This window comes from Pristis pectinata, chromosome 10, assembly GCF_009764475.1.
Source record: "Pristis pectinata isolate sPriPec2 chromosome 10, sPriPec2.1.pri, whole genome shotgun sequence".
In the NCBI taxonomy this organism is placed as follows: Eukaryota; Metazoa; Chordata; class Chondrichthyes; order Rhinopristiformes; family Pristidae; genus Pristis; species Pristis pectinata.
Window position 1 is genome coordinate 1,903,094 of NC_067414.1, and position 22,541 is coordinate 1,925,634.

The window sequence follows — 22,541 nt, forward strand, 5'->3', positions numbered from 1 at the left end:
GATTTTCAAAATGAACCTTAAACTTGGAAAGAAAAATCAGATACAAAAAATCATAAAATACTTCCAAGCAGTTCTGAACAACCTTAACAACTTGAAAATCTAAACTAACATGCCAGTAGAGATTTAAAAATCCTTAGATATTTAAGAATATTTTAAATTAACAAATCATCAATCCAAATGAATGACTTTGTAAATTACTAAGCTTAGCTGGCCAGGTGTCAAGATGTCAACAGTCTAGTACAAGAGTGCACATCATTGTTCTTTGAGAGGCAACTTCAGGTGGGAGCAGAAGATCGCAGGCTGAATGTGTCCTTGGCCCAGTCTGTATGCGAAATGAGAAAACGCAAGGAGCACACGTGCCACATGCTGTGATATCACCCAGGATACACTCACTTGAAGGAGGTCTTAACTAGAGTCTGAGGATTACTTTGGTGTTAGTGAAGAGCTCCAGCTTTCCATGATCCACAACAGTATCATTTAGAACCTGGATCAAAAAAAACAAACTGCTGGAGGAACTCAGTGGGTCAGGCAGCAACTGCGGAGGTAAGTGGACAGTTGATGCTGCTCAACCCAGAGTTCCTCCAGTTGTGTTTTTTTTTTACACCAGATTCCAGCGTCTGCAGACTCCGGTCTTCATCTAGAAGCTGCACTGACAGTCACACCCCCAAAAGTGTCCAAAACACCATTTTCCATCATTTCCTGACGACCACCCCCAACCAAATCATCGACCCAATATCCCCCCTCTCCTCACCCAACCATATTAACTGTCCAACCACCACACTCCTAGTGCTTGCCATCCACATACCCAATCCCAATCAACGGACTCTGATGTTTCTGCAAGAATCCTCTCCAGATCTGACTGTGTATTCTCTTCCCAACTCTTTCCTCATCATCTGTCCTCTGAACAGCAGAAGTATGCAGAGGATAGGCACATTCCATTGTGCACACCCTGGGGCCTTAACCAAGGTTAGGATATTACAGCCTTTCCTTCTTATAGCCATAGACCACAATGAGCCAATGAGGCATCGTTTGAGCATCCCTATGCCATGACCATGGAGCTCAATGTCAGGATAAGCATTTAGCCATTTTGGACTGATGAGGCAAAAACTCTTCACTCCAAGTCTGGAATTCTCAATCCCAAATGATTGCAGATTCTCAGCTGTCAAGAATTTTTCAAGATTGAGATCAACGTGTTTGGACAAAATAAAACAAGAAAGGATATGGGGATCAGATTAAAAAAAAGTGGATTCAAGGGAGAGACTCGGTTGTTATTTCTGTGAATAGCAGCCGTAGCTCGAGAGGCAGAATGGCCCTAACTACTTCTAGTTCTACTGCTATTCCTATTTATATTTCCAAGTCTGAACATTTGGAAGGGCACACTTAGCACAACTAAGTTACTTTCTATATTACGTAGAGTTAAGTGAACATCACAGCCTAGGTTCTTGAAACTACCAAATAACAGTGACGTCAGCAAATGTTTTCAGTTGCTCTCCATCCCCAAACTGAAAATCAGAAGGAAAAAGCACAATTCACTGTATGCATGTGGCTCAATTATTAACATTTAAATTTTAATGATGGGGAAGGAGAAAATTGCAGAGTCCAGAACTCTCATGCACCATGTTATTTTTACTAAATGCAACTTGAAATTTAATAACGTTTTGGCTTCTATGAGCATGACAGTTTTTGTTTAATGCTTTATTTTAAACATCCTCTGGAATTTGTAATTAGTAGGCACTGCACGAGAGGGGAAATTAGCTCCAATCATGTTTTTAGAATGATAAAAAACAATGTTTGTGCACAAATAAGATATCACAAGAGATTTGTAGGAAGACAAATACGACATGCAAGCTGCACTGTAGGTATGTGCCCACATTCTCCAATTATCTAATATAGTACAAGATTTGTCAAGCCATACCAGCAGGCAGGTGTACCAATCCAATAATGAATATCAAACAAAACTACTTGAAAATATTTAATTTTAAGCAATTAGTAAATACATTTCCCACCAAATTACATTTTTCTTATGTTTGAACAGAAGTTTACTTTCCTAGTTTCAACTTTCACACTTCAAAATGTCAAAATTTGCTTGATCTGTGGTAAGGTTTAGAAACAAAGTAACCTTACAAGAGGGGACATTCCTTCAACAAAAGACTCAAACACTTATGTCACTTCCGTCAGACTAAAGGCAAAGACCAGAGCTAGTGCCACAGTACACCAAAGCGATAATGGAAATTGAATGAATGTAGATTCTGTTTCTAACAAACCAAAGTCAATGGCAAATTCTTCACTGAAGGATTTCATTATCATGGTATATAACACAGAAGCCACCTGTACACGAAAAGACAGTCAGAACATTGTTTTGAAAAGCAAAGCGACAGACAAGTGGCAAGTTGAATAACTTATCAAGAAAGACAAAATATTAAGATTGTATTAAGTATACAAAATATAAAGATAATATTAACTATACAAAATATTAAGAGGAATATTGGTATTGGTTTATTGTCGCTAAGGTACAGTGAAAAGCTTGTCTTACAAACCAATCGTACAGATCATTACACAGTGCCATTACATGGAGTTAGTACAGAGTGCATTGAGGTAGTACAGGTAAAAATAACAGTAAAGTGTCACAGCTACAGAGAAAGTGCAGTGCCATAAGGTGCAAGGTCACAACAAGGTAGATTGTGAGGTCATAGTCCATCTCATTATATAAGGGAACCGTTCAATAGTCTTATCACAGTGGGGTAGAAGCTGTCCTTAAGTCTGGTGGTATGTGCCCTCAGGCACCTGTATCTTCTACCCGATGGAGAGAAGAGAGAATGTCCTGGGTGGACATGAATAGATAGAGTGGACAGCCAGCACCTTTCCCAGGGCACCAATGCTCATACAAGAGGGCATGGCTTTAAAGTAATGGGTGGGAAGTTCAAGGGAGATATCAGAGGGAGGTTTTTTTTTTACCCAGAGAGTGGTTGGGGCATGGAATGCACTGCCTGGGGTGGTGGAGGAGGCAGGTACATTGGTCAAATTCAAGAAGTTGCTAGATAGGCATATGGAGGAATTTAAAATAGGGGGCTATGTGGAGGAAGGGGTTAGATAGTCTTAGGTGAGGTTTAAAGGTCGGCACAACAGTGTGGGCTGAAGGGCCTGTATTGTGCTGTACTGTTCTATGGTTCTAAGGACCACTTAAAATGAACAGTACAGAAGTTTAGGTAACACAATGGCTTGCTGAAGAAGGAAATTGTGGACAATGCGAATATACAAGTATATCCAACTGTGGAGCCCAAGTATTCACTTTATAATAAAACTCTGAAAAAGATTTTAGTTTATTATATTTAGACCAGTATGTTGGACAACATAGGTCATTTCGTATCTCGTTCTTGAGCATATTAGACTGGGGTGGGAATCCAAATGAGTTCCCCAGGCTCAGCACTTGGCTTGAGTAATGATGAGTTTTTTGATGGGTGGACAACATGGTCGGCACGGACTGGTTGGGCGAAGGGCCTGTATCCATGCTATATTGCTCTGTGACTCTATGGTACATCTTTGTACAAAAAACACTCACAAGATCAAATCACGGGATACAAAGATCTGCTCATAGAGTGTGTGTAATTCTGCTGTGAACTCCTACATTCTGGTCTGACATACACCCACATTGCAGCAAGTTACACTGTCAGATCCAAAAGCAACTTCCCAGACATCAATTGTACCATGCTATTATCCCTAAGGGTACATTTTCCCATCACCAACCATTTGGTTATTCTTTTGTAATTTTTTATAAATAGAATTGGAGAGATATCATTCAGTAGTTTTCTATTAAGCAATTTGAAGGTCATTTTCCAGCCCTTCTGTTTCATATTTGTTGACTCATTGACTCTTTCTCACGTTTCTGTCACTTCTGTCAGACTGCTAAAGGGAAAGACCAGAGCTAGTATTGCAAAGGCAGTATCTAAGTTGCAATACACCATTAACTACAGAAGCTGCAATAATCAGGCCTCTAGAGTGACAGGTTAATCATCCAACCTTCCCATGGGGTCTCTGGACCCTCCAAGTCATTCCAAGGGCCTCTGGTTCACATCTCCACTTATCCTAGTGCTCATCTATCCACCCAATCCCAGACAGACTCGTATGTTCTGCTGAAGATCCACTAAATCAAACCAATCATGTCACTGTATCGAAGCAATGAACTGCTCTGCATTAAAGGTTTTTAAACTTAAGTGTTTACCTTGCAGATATTTTCTTCCTCCAAAAACAGGCATGTCTACCAACTTTTGCAAATTCTCAATTAATTAAAAGTAAATAATACTTGCACCCAAGTATTATGGAAGTCTAAAATAAAGGAAGCGGTAAACAATGACAACATTTAAGAGCTATTTAGACAGACACATGAACAGGCAGGGAATTGAGGGATACAGACCACATGCAGGCAGATGGGATTAGATTGGCATCATGGACTGCCGACATGGTGGGCTGAAGGACCCATTTCTATGCTATAATGTTCCAGGTTCTCAGCAATTCTGCATCTTGTCTCCAACTCAGCCACAATTTTTTTTGAAGTTCATTCTGCAATCTGGGAAGAAACTTGGGTGCTGGAGAGGTGAATGCATGCAGGAGACTCAAGACAGCTACAGTGGCATGCAAAAGTTTGGGCACCCTGGTCAAAATTTCTGTTACTCTGAATAGCTAAGCGAGTAAAAGATGACCTGATTTCCAAAAGGCATAAGTTAAAGATGACACATTTCTTTAATATTTTAAGCAAGGTTACTTTTAATTTCCATCTTTTACAGTTTCAAAACAACAAAAAAGGAAAAGGGCCCGAAGAAAAAGTTTGGGTACCCTGCATGGTCAGTACTTAGTACACCCCTTTGGCAAGTATCACAGCTTGTAAATGCTTTCTGTAGCCAGCTAAGTGTCTCTCAATTCTTGTTTGGGGGATTTTCGCCATTCTTCCTTGCAAAGGCTTCCAGTTCTGAGAGATTCTTGGGCCGTTTTGCATGCACTGCTCTTTTGAGCTCTATCCACAGATCTTTGATGATGTTTAGGTTGGGGGACTGAGGGCCATGGCAAAACCTTCAGCTTGCGCTCTTGAGGCAGTCCATTGTGGACTTTGAGGTGTGTTTAGGATCGTTATCCTGTTGTAGAAGCCATCCTCTTTTCACCTTCAGCTTTTTTTTTTACAGACGGTGTGATGTTTGCTTCCAGAATTTGCTGGTATTTAATTGAATTCATTCTTCCCTCTGCCAGTGAAATGTTCCCTGTGCCACCTGCTGCAACACAAGCCCAAAGCATGATCAATCCACCCCCATGCTTAACAGTTGGAGAGGTGTTCTTTCACGAAATTCTGCACCCTTTTTTCTCCAAACATACCTTTGCTCATTGCAGCCAAAAAGTTCTATTTTTAACTTTATCAGTCCACAGGACTTGTTTCCAAAATGCATTAGGCTGTTTAGATGTTCCTTTGCAAACTTCTCACACTGAATTTTGTGGTGAGGATGCAGGAATGTTTGGAGAAAAAAAAAGTGCAGAACTTCATCAAAATCTGTGGATAAACCTCAAAAGAGCAGTGCATGCAAAACGGCCCAAGGATCTCTCAGAACTAGAAGCCTTTTGCAAGGAAGAATGGGCAAAAAACCCCCAAACAGAATTGAAAGACTCTTAGCTGGCTACAGAAAGCATTTACAAGCTGTGATACTTGCCAAAGGGGGTGTTACTAAGTACTGACCATGCAGGGTACCAAACTTTTGCTTCGGGCCCTTTTCCTTTTTTGTTGTTTTGAAACTGTAAAAGATGGAAATTAAAAAGTAATCTTGCTTAAGATATTAAAGAAATGTGTCATCTTTAACTTATGCCTTTTGGAAATCAGGTCATCTTTTACTCGCTTAGCTATTCACAGTAACAAATTTTGACCAGGGGTGCCCAACTTTTGCATGCCACTATATGTCTTTATTTGCTGACTATATTAAATCTATCATCAATGCAAGTTGCTTTTGGATTCAAATATGAAGCATCTTAATCCAATTCAAACTAGCTGCATTGTTAGGCCTTAGTTTCAGAGCATCCTCACATCGCCCTTTGCAATCTGGTAAATTAAGGTATTCTGAAGTTACACAATTGCCATAAGTTCAACATTTCATTTAGTCATTGAGTCTGCAAAGATTACTGACATACCCGATGTATTTTGCAGAATCTAAGAGCAGCTCGCACACACACAATGTTGCTGCGCCTCCAATGACAAGCTGACCTTGCTTTTTCTCCCACACTCCTCTGGCCATTCCTCATTTCTCTGCTGTTATGAGTTCCCTGAGGCAATTTATTGAATTTCGTGACAGGACAGGAATCTGATCTGGAACTCATCAGATTTATGCCATTATGATACTGAAATAGCTATAGGGCAGTGCTGGAAGTAGCTGTTTTTCTCTGTAACTGATAATGGCAGTTGCCTCAGCCCACAGAACATTCTAACAAATTTTTTTAAAAATTAAACAAATGCATGATTTGGAAGCCTCAGCAGAGATGTGCATTAATACCGTTCACCTTGTTTATCAAGAACAACTCACTATTTAAACAAAACATTGCATATGATCTACTACCAATAAGAACTCTCTATTCTGAGCAACATTTATTTATCAAGAGGTATGGATAAATAAACTACATTCAAAATAGCCTTTTGAAATTAAAAATCGAAGACCTTGTTAGGCATTTTCCCAACAGGGCCTGAATGACTGGGAAATAAAATGTGTGCAGTGAAACAAAGTAATCCGAAATCAATACATTCTGTCCAGGACCAATAACTCTTCAATACTTTCTCTTATCATTGCCAAGGTAACTCTTTAGCTCAAGTGGTTATCGATCTTTATTGAAATGTAATTTAGGTTGCTGAAGGAAGGAGAACAAGATTTTTTTGTTTTTTCTTTGGGCAAGTTGGCAACTGGCATTGAAGGAAGATTTTTCACATACAAAAATTTTAAAATGCAATCTAAAAATGAAGGAAATCGGTCAAGTTTAATTTTCTCTCAATAGATGCTGACAGATCTACTATTTAATTTTGTTATTGTTCCTGAAAAAAAAGCATTGTATTTTGTTTTGTCCGATGCAATATGGTCACCAGTTGCTAATTTTGTACTATTAAAGACTACTCTTCAAACAAGACAGAACACTGCCTCAATCGGACACCATACCATTCCATAAGTGCAGCTACAGTATAAATCACAGCTTTTGTACAACATGGATTAACTCAATCGCACCAAAAAAAATCAACAACCCAGAACAAGAAAAACTTTTCTGCTTCTGTTATAGACAGTTTACTGTTTGTTTGGGTCTCACGAGGCTCTTTCAACATTCATTCAAATGAATATTTCAAAATCAAAGGCTTTTGGAAGCTCATTCTCAAATATAATTTTTTACATTTCCAGAAATGAATGTCAATGCATAATGATCTAATATGTTGTGTCCAAGTTAACAGCTACAATAACATTCTCAGTGTTTAGGCCATTTTAAAACCAATTATTGCCAAGCCAGCACCCACTGTTTCCTCCATTTGCTGCACATCTGTTCTCACCATACTCACCCCAGATAGAACAGAGATAGTTCTCCTGCATCCAGCAGATCATCCTTTGCCACCTCCGCTAGCTCCAATGCAATCCCACCACATCTTCATCTCTTCCCCCACTGCCCCCCTCTCCCTGGTCCACTCATCCTTTCCAGTCCCCTGGCACTTTTCCCTGCAACCCTTGTCCCTGCATCACCTCCCTCACCACCATCCAGGGAGCTGAACTGCCCTTCCAGGTAAGGCAAAAATTCACATCCACTTCCAAAAACTTCATCTACTGCATTCGGTTGCTCCCGATTGTAGAGGAGGTCACATCAGCGAGACCATGTGTAGACTTGGTGACTGTTTTGCACAGCACTTGTGCTCTGTCCACAATGGCCATCTTGAGCTTCTGGCACATGTCATTTCAACTCCAATGCCCAATCCTACAACAACCCATCTTCCCTCAGCCTTCTCCACTGCCACGACGAGGCCAAACACAAACTAGAACACCACCACCTAGGTTGGGCAGCCTACAACCCAATGGTATGAACACTGAATTTTCCATTTTCAGGTAACCCATACTCCACGTACCCTTCCCACTCCCACCAGTCAACCCAGAGCCTCTCTCCTTTTCTTCACTTTTCCATCTGTCCCCTCCCCCCGTTACCTGGACATACCACCCTCTCCCATCTAGTTCCAACAGCCAATTACTGACAAACCTGTCCAACTAGGTTTATTCTCCTTTTGTTCACCTTTCCTATCCCCTCCCAGTTCCATCTGCTCATCATCCCTCCCTTATCTGGATCCAACTATCACCTTCCAGCCTGCCTCAACACACCCCCTCCCAGCTCCATCTGCCCACCATTCCCCCTGCATCTGGTTCCACACATTACCTACCTGCCTCTGTCCCAATCCCTCCCTCTCACGTACATATACTGGCTGCCTTCCTACTCAACTCAGTCCTGATGCAGGGACTCAACCTGAAACAATCATCCTTTAACCTCGATAGATGCTGCTTGACCCACTGAGTTCTTCCAGAATATCTGGAATATTTTTTGCTCCAGATATCCAGCAACTGCAAGTCTCTAGTGACCCCATTATTGCTTCAGTTACTGCAATGTATTAAGTACAGTGAATACATATGACTGAAACTAAAAAAAACTGCTCTATCAAATCCATTTTCACTCACTGCTAGAATGACATACATCACACATTTCATTTTTGTCGAGCTGCCACCAAATTAACAAGATTTGATAAAGAACACGTTATTCATTGAACAGCGAAGGCATAACATGTCAATGAATGAAAAGAGGAGATGCACACAGCAGCCGCCTGATACATAACTTCACCAAATCCTAAAGACAAAGATTTAATCTTATGATGGTTGTTCAACATGAATTTACAGAACCAGATTTTACACAACAGTAAATCTGAAGCAACAGTCTGCTGGAGGATCTCAGCAGGTCGAGCAGCATCTGTGGGAGGAAAGGAATTGCCGACTTTTCAGGTTGAAACCCTGCATCAAGTTTCTTATCAGAATTACAAATTCACATTTCCACATTTTAAGACAGCCTACGGAATCCAATTTGTCATTTGTTTTCTTGTGGTATACGAAGAGCAATTCAAATAAACCAAACCACAGAAAAAGTGCCCTACATTAAAAGTGTTGCCCCATAATCTGTTGAAGCAAGACAACTCAAGGCATGTCCCATCAATTATGCTTTATCCCCACTCACACAAAAAAAATTACCACGACTTTCAGGAATTGCCAGCTGATGATAATGCTGTGAGGGCAATGGGGCAATTACGTGCTTGGAATAATAACAGCGCATCTTTATAATGAAATTTAAAGATTGAAGAGGAAAAGGAACAGAAAAGGGGAAAATTAGAATCAAAGGAACTGCAAAGTGAGGTTGAGATGACTAATAACTAAATTGACAAGAAGCAAAAAATATTTAATCCTTGCAATTACTGTCTGTAAAAATGAATACTTCAAACTGTCCTCTTTCTGGCAAGAGTCTGAATGACCATGGAGGATCAGAGTCAAATTATTGTCATATACACCAGGGTGCAATGAAATTCCTTGCCCATGTGAAGCTCACAGAGTGAACATTGTACATGGTGATGATAAGTACAACAATAAACACAGTGACAAGCACAGAACAACAGAATGTGCAAAAAGAAATGCTAAAGTGCCAATAACAGAAGAGGTAGAATTAAGGGTTTGAGAACACAGATCTAACACAATCACATCAGGACAGGAATTTCTGTAGCAAGTTAAATTGACAATAAACGTGAAAATGAGGCAATTTCTGAAATTCGTGGGGAAGGTTGTGGCTCACAAAGTAAATGTTAAGGACAAAAACTGCCTACAAGCATGTTAATTCTCAATTCACTGCGTCTGCCTTCCACGTCAAGTTGCTTGATAAGTTACACCTTAATAACGAAGGCCATTGAATTGATTACTTTGCCAGCAAAATCTGGATATTAATAGTTTCTCTTCCACCCCCCTCCCCCAGAGGATTCCCCAAAATTAAATTACTTTTACAGTGAATGACAGGAAGTGTGGTGGATATTTTAACTATTGGATTAAACTACAAAGATGTTTATATTATTGTTAAGATATTTAAATTATGCCATTAAATCTGTTGAGTGTTTAACTAAATTTTTCCCCAAACACATGCTTGTAGCACTGACGTCATGCTTCATGCCAGGAACCCAACTGGTTTCCCTGCCTCTTTGTGTGCCTTTTGAAATACCTCTTAAATAGCTGTCATTGGGTGTGGTCTTGATGGCCCAAGGGGCCTGCTTCCATGCTGTAAGACTATAGTTTGGGACCTGGGCAGCCCAACAGCAAGCCCTGGCTGTGTCTGGGCAGGGACAGGGGGTTGGCATTCCAGGAGCAGCTGAAATAGAGACAAGGGATCCTGGATGCAGAAGCACAGCCGGTGACCTGTGCAAAGCCCACCTTTCCCCTTGACCACTGGTATATCAGTTCCAGAAGAATACAGTTTGCATGAATTCCAAAGGCCACAACATTACAATGACACTGAATAGTTATACACCTCAAAATTCAGCCACACAATGACCCATTCATTTCAGCATACTGAAATATTACACAAGAAAATACAGATGGTGATAACTGGTTCACCATTTTACAAGTAAGCCAGCACTTGAAAACGAATATTTTGGACTCAATATTAATCATTAAGCAGCCAAATCAATACACTTCATCAGGATGGACATTAATACAGTGTTGACGAAACAGAAAATGCTGAAAATACCCATAAAGTCAGGCGGCATCTGTGGAAAGCGAAGGAGAAGTCTTGGACCTGAAACGTTAGCTCTGGTTCACTTTCCAGATAGTGCCCAACTTGCTGAGTGTTTCCAGCATTTACTGAATTCACTTCAAGCCTAAAGAAACTAAGTGCAAAAAGCAAAACAGAATACCAAAATAATGAGGTCACACACAGCACACTGCAAACAATAAATGCTGGAAGTACTCCATGAAACGTTTCGAAGGAGCATTCACCTGAATCATTTCCTCTCTGCTGCCCCAGTTCTACCATTTCCAGCTTTATGTATTTTAATACAAAACCGAAAAACTGGATTTAGGTTCTGATTTCTGCTACCTCTTTGATAATGAAAGTTTGCTGATTTTTGTTTTAAAAGCTATTCCATTTCAGGATGTGCACAATAGATATTTTGCAGTCAATTCTCAGTTATCCTCAAAAAAGGTCCCTCTATTATGCTATGAAGTAGCCAATTCCAACATTTTTTCGCTAGCAACAATGAAGGAAGACTGTCTTGGAGGGAGGTGATCATGCTCCAATGCACCTCTGTCTTTCTTTGTCCTTGTGGGTGGTGTTAATCAACTACTTCATTGCAGCTCACCAAAACAAATTCAAGAGCCAGAATGGAGACAAAGGAGGCTGCAGATGCTGGAACCTGCAGCAACAAAATCTGCTGGGGGGAACTCAGTGGGTCATCAAGTCATAGAATAATCCAGCACAGAAACAAGCCCTTCAACCCAACTCATTTGTGCCAACCTAATCTTGTCCATTTGCCTGCATTTGGCCCACATCCCTCCAAAATATCAACCAAAATATTTGTTCTCAAGTGCTAGTTTACATGTAAAATGGTGAACCAGTTATCACCATCTGTGTTTTCTTGTGCCTTTCCTATCCATGTACTTATCCAAATATTTCTTAAAGGGCATTATTGTACCTGCCTCAACTACCGTTTCTAGCAGCTCATTCCATATACATACCACACTCTGCATGAAGAAGTTGCCCCTCAGGTTCCTTTCAAATCTCTCCCCTCTCATCTTGAACTATTGTCCCTAATTTTTCCACACAAAATACAAGAGAAACTCAGCAGGTCAGGCAGCATCTATGGAGAGAAATAAACAGTTGACATTTCAGGTCAAAGGTTCTCTTCACAGATGCCGCCTGACCTACTGAGTTCCTCCAGCACTTTGTGTGTGTTGCTCCAGATTCCAGCATCTGCAGAATCTCGTGTTGCCCAGTAGTTTTTGTTTCCCTTCCCTGGGAAAGGGGACTGTACAATCACCCTATCTATGCCCCTCATGATTTTATACACCTCTATAAGTTCACCCCTCAATCTCCTATATTGCAATGAATAAAGTCCTAGTCTACCTAACCTCTCCCTGTAACTCACAGGCGTTTGAGTCTTTGCAATATTCTCATAAACCTTCTTCGCACTCTTTCTGGCTTAATGGTGTCTTTCCTATAACGGTGACCAAAACTGTACAAATACTCCAAGTGCAGCCTCACCAAGGTCTAGTACAACTATAACATAACATCTCAACTCTTATACTCAATGCTCTCACAGATGAAGGCCAGCATACCAAACACTTCCTTCAACCACCCTGTCTACCCATGATGCCACTTTCATCGAACTATGTACTGTACTCCTAGGTTCCACAACACTCCCCAGGACACTACCATTCACAGCACAAGTCCGACCCTGGTTCGTCTTCCCAAAATGCAACACTTCACACTTACCTGAACTGAACGCCACTTGCCAATCCTTGGCCCACTTACCCAGTTGATCAAGATCACCTTGTAACTTTTGATAGCTTTCTTCAATGTCTACGACATCACTTATTTTATTATTTATCTAACCCTTCCCTCCAACGTAGCCCTCCATTTTCCTATTATTCATGTTGCTAGCTAAAAGTATCTTAAATGTCCCTAATGTTTCTGCCCCCACAATCTCCGCCGGCAGTGTGTTCCACGCACCCACCACTCTACGCCTGACATCCCCCTTATACCTTCCTCCAATCACGTTAAAATTATGCCCCCTTGTGTTAGCCATTGTCACCCTGGGAAAAAGTCTCTGACTGTCCATTCAATCTATGCCTCTAATCATCTTGTACACTTCTATCAATTCATCTCTCATCCTCCTCCTCTCCAAAGAGAAAAGGCCTAGCTCGCTCAACCTATCCTCATAAGACATGCACTCCGATCCAGGCAGCATCCTGGCAAATCTCCTCTGCACCCTCTCTAAAGCTTCCACATCCTTCCTATAGGATGATTCCTATAGAATTGTGACACTTTGGGTCCTGATGCAGGGTTTTGACCAAAACCATCAACGATTCCTCCCCCACCCCCCCCCCCCCCCCCCCCCCCCCCCCCCCCCCCCCCCCCCCCACCGATGCTATTCGACCTGCTGAGTTCCTCCAGCAGATTGCTCTTATAGCAACAATCAATCATGCACAGTAGCCAAGACATCCCAACAAGGCCACAAGGAAAAAGTGAGTGCCCAAAAGAAACAAATCTACATTTTCCTCCACATCATGAGGACCAGGCAGCTGAAATGAGATGAAGAGAGTTGGGATGCATATGATGGAAGAGTCAGGTTTGAGGCTGAAAGTAGTTACAGACTATTGGTTTATTATTGTCACATGTACCCAAGATATGGTGAAAACTTTTTGTGTGCCATCCAGGCAGATCGTGCCATCCATAATTACGAGGCAGTAGAAGAAAACAGAATGAAGAATATAATGCAGCAGCTACAGAGAAAGCACAGTGTAGGTAAACAAATAGTACAAGGCAAAACCAAAGGAATGCAATCACAAACACGGAAATCAGACTGTTGTCATAGAGTACCGGCAGCCAATGCCACCCAGCACAAAGCACAATCCAAGGTTTACACGCAGTAGATGGTGGAAAACCAGCCAGAATAGCTTTGGAATAGTTGATTCTGAAATTGTCAGTGTTTAAGGGGTTTAGCTGCTGATGAACTGAGACAGGAATTCTGGAATTTAAAACAAGCAGTCTCGTGAGGGATAGAATTTGGAGTCCAAACTCATCTCAGAGTCAATCAGGATGCTAAAATAGTGCTAGAGATAGTAGATTGTTTATGGTAGATACCACAGATAACTTTGTTCCAACTTGGATGGTTAATCAACATAACAGAGATAAAACGATAAGGCATCAAGTGAAGAAAGGTGACAGAAGAAAAACAGGTCGTCATAATCGTACATACACAAGTTAATCCCACTTCCTTGGATAACGTCACCAAGGAGCAGCATGTAGAGAAGGAAGAGCATCAGGGACAGTTTCCTGATGAATGGGGAAAGATCAGCCAGCAGCAAAGGCAGCTTAATTGGTCATAATGAGCCAAGTCAAGGCACTGCTCGCATCCTGCATGCAACCATGGACATGGTAGAGAAGATGAAAAGCAGGGAATACTATATCTGCTGCCTGCTATCCAAAGATGATGTCCATGTGCTGTCAAAGAAGGCTGGCCTCTTCCATGATGTGCCTCACCTGATGAGGAACCTGATAAAATTCACTAACTTGGTAATAGGCATGGAAAGCGAATACATGGGCAAGGCTCAAGATGTCGATAGTAACCCAAGGAAACATCAGGAAGAATGTGGAAGGAAGAACAGCAAAAGATTAGAAAGTCAGACATCTCTGAGGAACATAGAACCATAGAACAATACAGGCCCTTCAGCCCACCATGTTGTGCCGCCCTTCAAACCACTCCTAAGACTATCTAACCCCTTCCTCCACATATCCCTTTATTTTAAATTCCTCCATATGCTTATCTAACAATCTCTTGAATTTAGTCAACGTATCAGCCTCCAACATCACCCCAGGCAGCTCATTAATGCACCAACAATACTCTGAGTGAAGAACCTCCCTCTGACATCTGCCTTGAATTTCACACACATTACCTTAAAGCCATGCCCTCTTGTACTGAGCATTGGTGCCCTGCTTAAGAGGCGCTGGCTGTCCACTATCTATTCCTCTTAATATCTTGTATACCTCTATCACATCTCCCCTCATCCTCCTCCTCTCCAATGAGAACAGGCCGAGCTCCTTTAGTCTCTCCTCATAATCCATACTCTCCAATCCAGGCAGCATCCTGGTAAATCTCCTCTGCACCCTCTCCAACCCCTCCACATCCTTCCTATAATGCGGCGACCAGAACTGGACACAGTACTCTAAGTGTGGCCTAACCAGAGTTTTGTAAAGCTGCATCATCACTTCGCGGCAACATGATTGCCTTAAATTATTGCTGTTCATATCACAAGCAGCTGAGCATCTAATATTTTAAGAACAACATTTTTCAAACCATAAAATCCATTTCTCACCAACACCTTACTGCTGACCACCAAATCCAATTTCCCCTTTATTAGTGATACGTCTACACCAAGTGAGATTCAACCTGAGCAAAATGAATTAAAAATAAGTATCAGGAAATACACCTTAGCAGCAATGTCTGTTATTCGACAGATCCGAACATGCAGCTTGCATTTATAATCAACTCTAACATAGTGAAAAAAACACAAGTCACTTCACAATATCGTAATCAGAAGAAACTTGTAAGAGCTGCATATTGTGAACGAAAGCTTGGTCAGAGATAGGTTTTAAGAAGTGATCTAAAAAGGAGCCAGGTGAAGTGGCAGAGGGGTTTTGAGTGGGAATTCCAGAGTTTAGGTCCCATGGGTGACAACTGAAGCATGATGGTATTTGAGGATGTACATGAGACTGTAAGTGGATAACTGAGGACAGGTAGAATTGAATGGATAAATGAGGCTGTTGCTGTCTGTGTCATGAATTGATATTTCTAAGGGGCAAGAGACCACTCAGGAAACTAACAAGTCTGGATCTCAAAAGTATGAATCAGGTTTCTAAGTAGATCAGAATGAAGACAAATATGGAAGTAGGCAGTGTTGCTGGTGGAGAAGGTACAGGATCAAAGGCTCAGCCAACAACACAAAACAGCTGGTTCTGTATCAAAGCACGTGAGAAAAATGAAGGTAGTAGCAAAGGTATAGTTAAAGCTTGTTTCTGCTTATCTAATGATGCTGGACGAGCACGCGAACCAATTCAGATACAACAGAAGGGACAAGTGAGGCAATGTTAAAGTGGAACATGATACCATTTGTGGTCTGATATTTTATGTCCACCTATACACATTGTCGTGTTAGAAGCAAAAATTGCCAAAAGTTGACATTAAGTCCTTTTTCAAAAATTAAAAACACCAATAAAAATCTTAATTCCTTCTATAAATAATATAATTACCCAATGATTTTGAAAAAATCATGCACATCTTATCACTTTCCTTTGCCACACAAACCGTTATACTATCAACCATCAACACAAGTGCGCCTCAAGGCTTATGTGCCAAGCCCCCTGCCTCTAGCCAAGACTGTGTGGCTAAGCACAGCTCCAGTACCATCTATAAATTCGCCAGTGACACCACTGTTGTTGGCTGAATCACAGGTGGTGATGAGTCAGCATACAGGAGTGAGATAGAACATCTGGTTGAGTCGTAATAACAACCTCTAGCTCAATGTCAACAAAACCAAGGAGCTAATTGTCGACTTCAGACAGGGTAAGTCAGGAGACCATGTGCCACTTCTCACTGGTGGGTCAGAGGTGGAGAGGATAAGCAGCTTCAAATTCCCGGGTGTCATTATCTCAGGTTATGTGTCCTGGGCCCAGCACGCTGAAGCAATCATGAAGGCTGCACACCAGCCCCTCTGCTTTTTTAGAAGCTTAACTAGATTTAGCATGTCACCAAATACTCTAACAAATTTCTACAGATGCACTGTTGAAAGTATCCTGACTGTTTGTATTATGGGCTGGTACAGCAATTCCAACTCACAGGCATGCAAGAGACTTCAGGGGGTTCTGGATACAACCCAGTCCATCATGGGTACATCCCTCCCCACCACTGACAGCATCTACAGGAGGCGCTGCCTCAAGAAGGCAGCATTTATCATCGAGGATCCCCACCATCTGAGTCATGCCCTCTTCTCACTGCTACTGTCAAGCAGTTGGAACAGAAGCCTGAAGTCCCACACCACCAGGTTCAGGAACAGCTACTTCCCTACAACCATCAGGTTCTTGAACCGACCTGCACAACCCTAATCACTACCTCAGCAACGGAACACTATAGGCCACCTCTTGCACTGCCGTGGACTTGTCTCTGATTGTGTCTTTGTTCTTTTTTGCATTAAGGTCTTGCTTTTACAGTCTTTCTTTTCACTATATAATTTACATTCTGTGCATTATCTATACCCACATGCCTGTGATACCGCTTCAAGCAAGTCTTTCAGTGCACCTGAACCTCACCTTAATTGTGCACATGACAAACTCAACTTGCCTTAACTATCACAACAGTGTAATGCAATTGCAGGGTATGTGAGAATGAAATATTTGAAACAATAAATACAAATGATTCAGATGACTAAGAAGTGAAACGACAACTGAGCTAAGACTAAGAACTCAATTGTTACACCCTTTGGCTCAGGACTTACTAATTCAGATTCACTGAACATGGCTGCAGAGGCAGCAACTCCACCCTCAAAATGGGACCCTTCTGTTGGATGTTTACTTCACTGGTCTGGTTCAGGATTAAGTGTAATATGCAAATGATGTAATGGTATTTATCACTGTTAGCAGCTGTTATTGAAAGAAGTATGGACAGCTAGCATCAAATGCAAGCCTTTTGTTTAAAAAATAAATCACCAGCACCAAGATGGCAAAGGTTTCAAACCAAATTCTGTTCAAAAGAAAAACTGTGTAAGTCTGTCAATTACTCAATGGGTAAACACAACACATCATCTGCCACTGGCTCGGACTACAAAAACAGGCTCGCCCCAAGTTCAGTCAACTGATTTCAGTCACCCTCTCAGTATTGTGCACTGAGGAGGGGAACACTAAGTCTTTCCTCACCATGCCCAACAGCCAGCCCCTTGCTGTGAGCATACAGGAGGCCCAGCTTCACCCCCAAGTACCAGCACACACCTCCCTTGCTCTCAGTCAATGGAAGACGTCAAAGGCCGGGGAGGAACTACAACCCAACAGGGACATGCAGTGTGACAGGGGGTGAGGGATGGGGGAAGAGGAGCAAGTCAGCCACGTGACGGGTCAGGTGCATGGGGCCTTGGGGGGGTGCTATGGAGGGATGGGGTTGGGAGGGGGGAGGGGGAGAGATAAGAGGGGAGGAGGGAGGAGGGGGGGGAGGAGGAGGGGAGGAGGGGGGGGGGAGGAGGAGGGGGGAGGAGGAGGAGGAGGGGGGAGGAGGAGGAGGGGGGGAGGAGGAGGAGGGGGGGAGGAGGAGGAGGGGGGGAGGAGGGGGGAGGGGGGAGGGGGGAGGAGGGGGGAGGGGGGAGGGGGGGAGGGGGGAGGGGGGAGAGGAGGAGGGGGGAGGGGGAGGGGAGGAGGGGGGAGGAGGAGGAGGGGGGAGGAGGAGGAGGGAGGGGGGAGGAGGGAGGGGGGAGGAGGGAGGGGGGAGGAGGGAGGGGGGAGGAGGGAGGGGGGAGGAGGGAGGGGGGAGGAGGGAGGGGGGAGGAGGGAGGGGGAGGAGGGAGGGGGGAGGGGGAGGGAGGGGGGAGGGGAGGGAGGGGGAGGGGGAGGGGGAGGGAGGGGAGGGGGGGAGGGGGAGGGGGAGAGGGGGAGGGGGAGGGAGGGGGAGACGGGGAGGGGAGAGGGGGAGGGGGAGAGGAGGAGAGGGGAGAGGGGGAGAGGAGGAGAGTGGGAGGGAGGGGGAGGGGGAGAGGGGGAGAGGGGGGGGGGGGGGGGGAGAGGAGGAGGGGGAGGGGGAGAGGAGGAGGGGGGGAGGGAGGAGGAGGGGGGAGGGGGGGAGGAGGGGAGGGGAGGAGGAGGGGGGAGGGGGAGAGGAGGAGGGGGGAGGGGGAGAGGAGGAGGGGGGAGGGGGAGAGGAGGAGGGGGGAGGGGGGGAGGGGGGGAGGAGGGGAGGAGGGGGGGAGGAGGGGAGGAGGGGGGGGAGGGGGGAGGAGGGGAGGAGGAGGGGAGGAGGGGGGGGAGGGGAGGGGGGGGAGGGGGGGGAGGGGAGGGGGGAGGGGAGGGGGGGGAGGGGGGGAGGGGAGGGGGGGGAGGGGGGAGGGTTCGAGTCACCCACGTGACAGGCGGAGGGTGTTGGGGGGTCGATGGGGGGGGGTAAAGCGGCGCCTCACCTCCACCCCCGTGTAGTTCTCGAAGAAGAAGAGCACGACGCTCTGGTAGACGGTGTAGAGCCGGTCGTCCACCGGGTGGTAGAGGCGGGCGGGCAGCAGCAGCGACAGCAGGCGCCAGGCGGCCCAGCTCAGCAGGTAGACGGGCGCCGTGCCCATCATCACGGCCGCCGGCAGCCAGTAGCGCAGCGAGTGGGTGTGCACGACCAGGGAGAGCAGCATGGTGCCGGCGGGGCCCCGCGGCCACGGACCGAGGAGCAGCTCCCCTCACCGCCGCAGCCCCGCCATCTTCAGCGCGGCGCCGGACACCCGCCCGCATCGCCGCCGCTCATTGGCCGAGCGCCGCTGCCTCCCCATGGCAACCGCGGGGAGGGGGAGGGGCGGGACCTGGCGCGGGCCCATTGTCCCCGGGATCGGGGGCGGGGCCTCGGGGCGCGCTCCCGGGAGCCGGGCCCGCGCAACATCTGGCCCGCGGTGCAGCGGCACCGACCGGTGCAACATCTGGCCCGCGGTGCACGGGCACCGACCGGTGCAACATCTGGCCCGCCGTGCAGCGGCACCGACCGGTGCAACATCTGGCCCGCGGTGCACGGGCACCGACCGGTGCAACATCTGGCCCGCCGTGCAGCGGCACCGACCGGTGCAACGTCTGGCCCGCGGTGCACGGGCACTGACTATTGCAACATCTGTCCTGCACCGGCAGCGACCGGTGCAACATCTGGCCTGCGGTACACTGACCCACGCAACATCTGTCCTGCGGTGCACCGGCACTGACTGTTGCAACATCTGTCCTGCACCTGCACTGACCAGGCATCAACGTTGACTGCCTGCTTTTCTCCACGGATGCTGGCTGGCCTGCTGAGTTCCTCCAGCATCATCGTGTTCCTCATCTAGATTCCAGTATCTGCAGTCCTTTGTTTCTCTCGCCAACATCTGTCTGTTGTCCACCAGCACTGGCCAGTGCAACAACTGCCCTGCGGTGCACAGTCACTGGCCAGACAGTGCTACATCTTTCTACCGTGCGCGGTCACTAGCCAGACACTGCAACATCTGTCAGCGGTGCATGGTCACTGGCTGGTCATTGCAACATCCGTCATGCACAGTCACTGGATAGCCAGTGCAACATCTGCCTGCCACATATGTTCACTGGCCAGCCATTGCACCATCTGCTTATTGACTGGCCAATGCTGTATCTTAAAAAGAATGATTGTTTACATATTTACAATCCTTACATCATTTTCATATAAATATTTACATCATTTTCAAATGAAAAACAATTATTGTACTCTTCCAGCATAAACTTCAGCCTGCATTACCCATCAGTCTCAGACTCCCAGAGAGTGAGCGGACACAACATGCTCCCTCTTCAGGGACACCTGGGCACAGATGTATCCATGGAAGAGAGCAGGCAGTCAGCTTGGAAGGCCCCTCGACTGCCCGTTGCCTGGACCTGCCAGTGCAACATCTGCCTGCCGTACACAGTCACCAACCTGCCAGTGCAACATCTGCCTGCCATACACAGTCACTGGCAGGACAGCACTGCCCCCAGGAGCCAGAGTCAATGTAACATCTGCCTGCTATGTTGCTAACTGGCCACACTGCCTTTGGAGTGAAACTTAAAAGAGTTTTTCAACCAAGACTATCTGCATCTTGATTGAACATTTGCACATTTGGTACTAAAGTACCTCGGAATGGTAGGATACACCATTGTAGGCCATATCTCCAACAGCGAAGAGTCAGAGTACAGGAAGGAGATAGAGAGCTTAGTGGAATGGTGTCATGACAACAACCTTGCCCTCAATGTCAACAAAACAAAAGAGCTGGTCATTGACTTCAGGAAAGGGGGCGGTGTACATGCACCTGTCTACATCAATGGTGCAGAGATCAAGAGGGTTGAGAGGCTTTAAGTTCCTGGGAGTGAACATCACCAACAGCTTGTCCTGGTCAAATCATGTAGATGCCACAGCAAGAAAGCTCACCAGTGCCTCTACTTCCTCAGGAGGCTAAAGAAATTTGGTTTGTCCCCTTTGACTCTCACCAATTTTTACCGATACACCATAGAAAGCATCCTATCTGGATGTATCATGGCTTGGTACCTCAACTGCTCTGCCCAAGACCACAAGAAGCTGCAGAGAGTTGTGGACACAGCCCAGTGCATCACAGACACCAGCCTCCCCTCCTTGGACTCTGTCTTTACTTCTCGTTGTCTTGGTGTAGCAGCCAGCATACTCAAAGACCCCACCCACCCGGGACGTTCTCTCTTCTCTCCTCTTCCATCAGGTAAAAGATACAAGAGCCTGAGGGCACGTACCACTGGACTTACGGACAGCTTCTAGCCCACTGTGATAAGACTATTGAAAGGTTGCCTTATACAATGAGATGGACTCTGACCTCACGATCTACCTTGCTGTGACCTTGCATCTTATTGCACTGCACTTTCTCTGTAGCTCTGACACTTTACTCTGTACTGTTATTGTTTTTACCTGTACTACATCAATGCACTCTGTACTAACTCAATGTAACTGCACTGTGTAATGAATTGACCTGTACGATCGGTTTGTAAGACAAGTTTTTCACTGTACCTCGGTACAAGTGACAATAATAAACCAATACCAATACCAGATACTGTGGTCAATTTACACTCTCTCTTCGCCCTTTAAAATTAACCAGTGCATTCGTCCAATGTGGAATTTTTTTGTCTACATTCCCCATTACTTCTGAAACATGTCAAGTTCATTGTCATGGGCAGACATACCCAGGGTATAAATGCTGTGAAACTTAGCTTTTTGCAGCAGCAGCAGCACAGTACATTACAAACATGACCAACAAAAGTTAAATTAACATATAATTTGAATGACAAAATAAACATAACAACATTAGACCCTTCATCTGGACTTCATCAGTTCAGAGGAAGGGTCTCAACCTGAAAAGTTGACTGTCCATTTCCCTCCACAGATGCTGCCTGACCCGCTGAGTTCCTCCAGCACTTTGTGTGTTGCTCACTGATGTTAGTGCAAGTTGAGAGAGAGAGAGAGAGAGGAATATATTCTGAGTTAGGTAGATAAACACCTCTTGAGATCACTGGAAAACATTTTGCAAACAATTTCACCAGTGTTTTGTTCCATATGTTCAATTTTATTGTGAAATTGTTTCACTGAAATTCCCTTAATTTTCTGATTTGATTATAGTTCATAAGATCTTTTATCAGTGTGAACATAATATAAATACCAGGAAGAGAAGGGAAAGGGTAAAGAGATAGATAAGCCTGAAGCTGCAGATGCTTTAAATTTGAAATAAAAACAGAAAATACTGGAAACCCTCAGCGGGTCAGGCAGCGTCTGTGCAGAGAGAAACAGAGTTAATGCTTCAGGTCAAAGACTTTTCATCAGAACTGCCCTTCTCTTAACATTACTTTGACCAGCTTGGGTGAAAGGTCATTGATGTGAAACATTGATTCTTCTTCCCCCGCAGACGCTGCCTGACCTGCTGAGTGCCTCTAGCATTTTCAGTTTTTGTTAAACGTTAAAGAGAGGTTGTTGGTCAAAAAACAGG

At 44.7% G+C, this 22,541-nt stretch overlaps 1 protein-coding gene across 1 annotated transcript in view; it reads right to left on the bottom strand.

Moving 5' to 3' along the window:
* agpat5 (1-acylglycerol-3-phosphate O-acyltransferase 5 (lysophosphatidic acid acyltransferase, epsilon)) overlaps positions 1-19,323 on the bottom strand; it is a 123,672-nt gene extending 104,349 nt beyond the window's left edge. The window contains 1 exon segment of the mRNA XM_052025080.1: positions 18,993-19,323. Coding sequence (XP_051881040.1) covers positions 18,993-19,211 — 219 coding nt within the window. The 5' untranslated portion in view covers positions 19,212-19,323.
* Between the last annotated feature and the right edge of the window lie 3,218 nt (positions 19,324-22,541).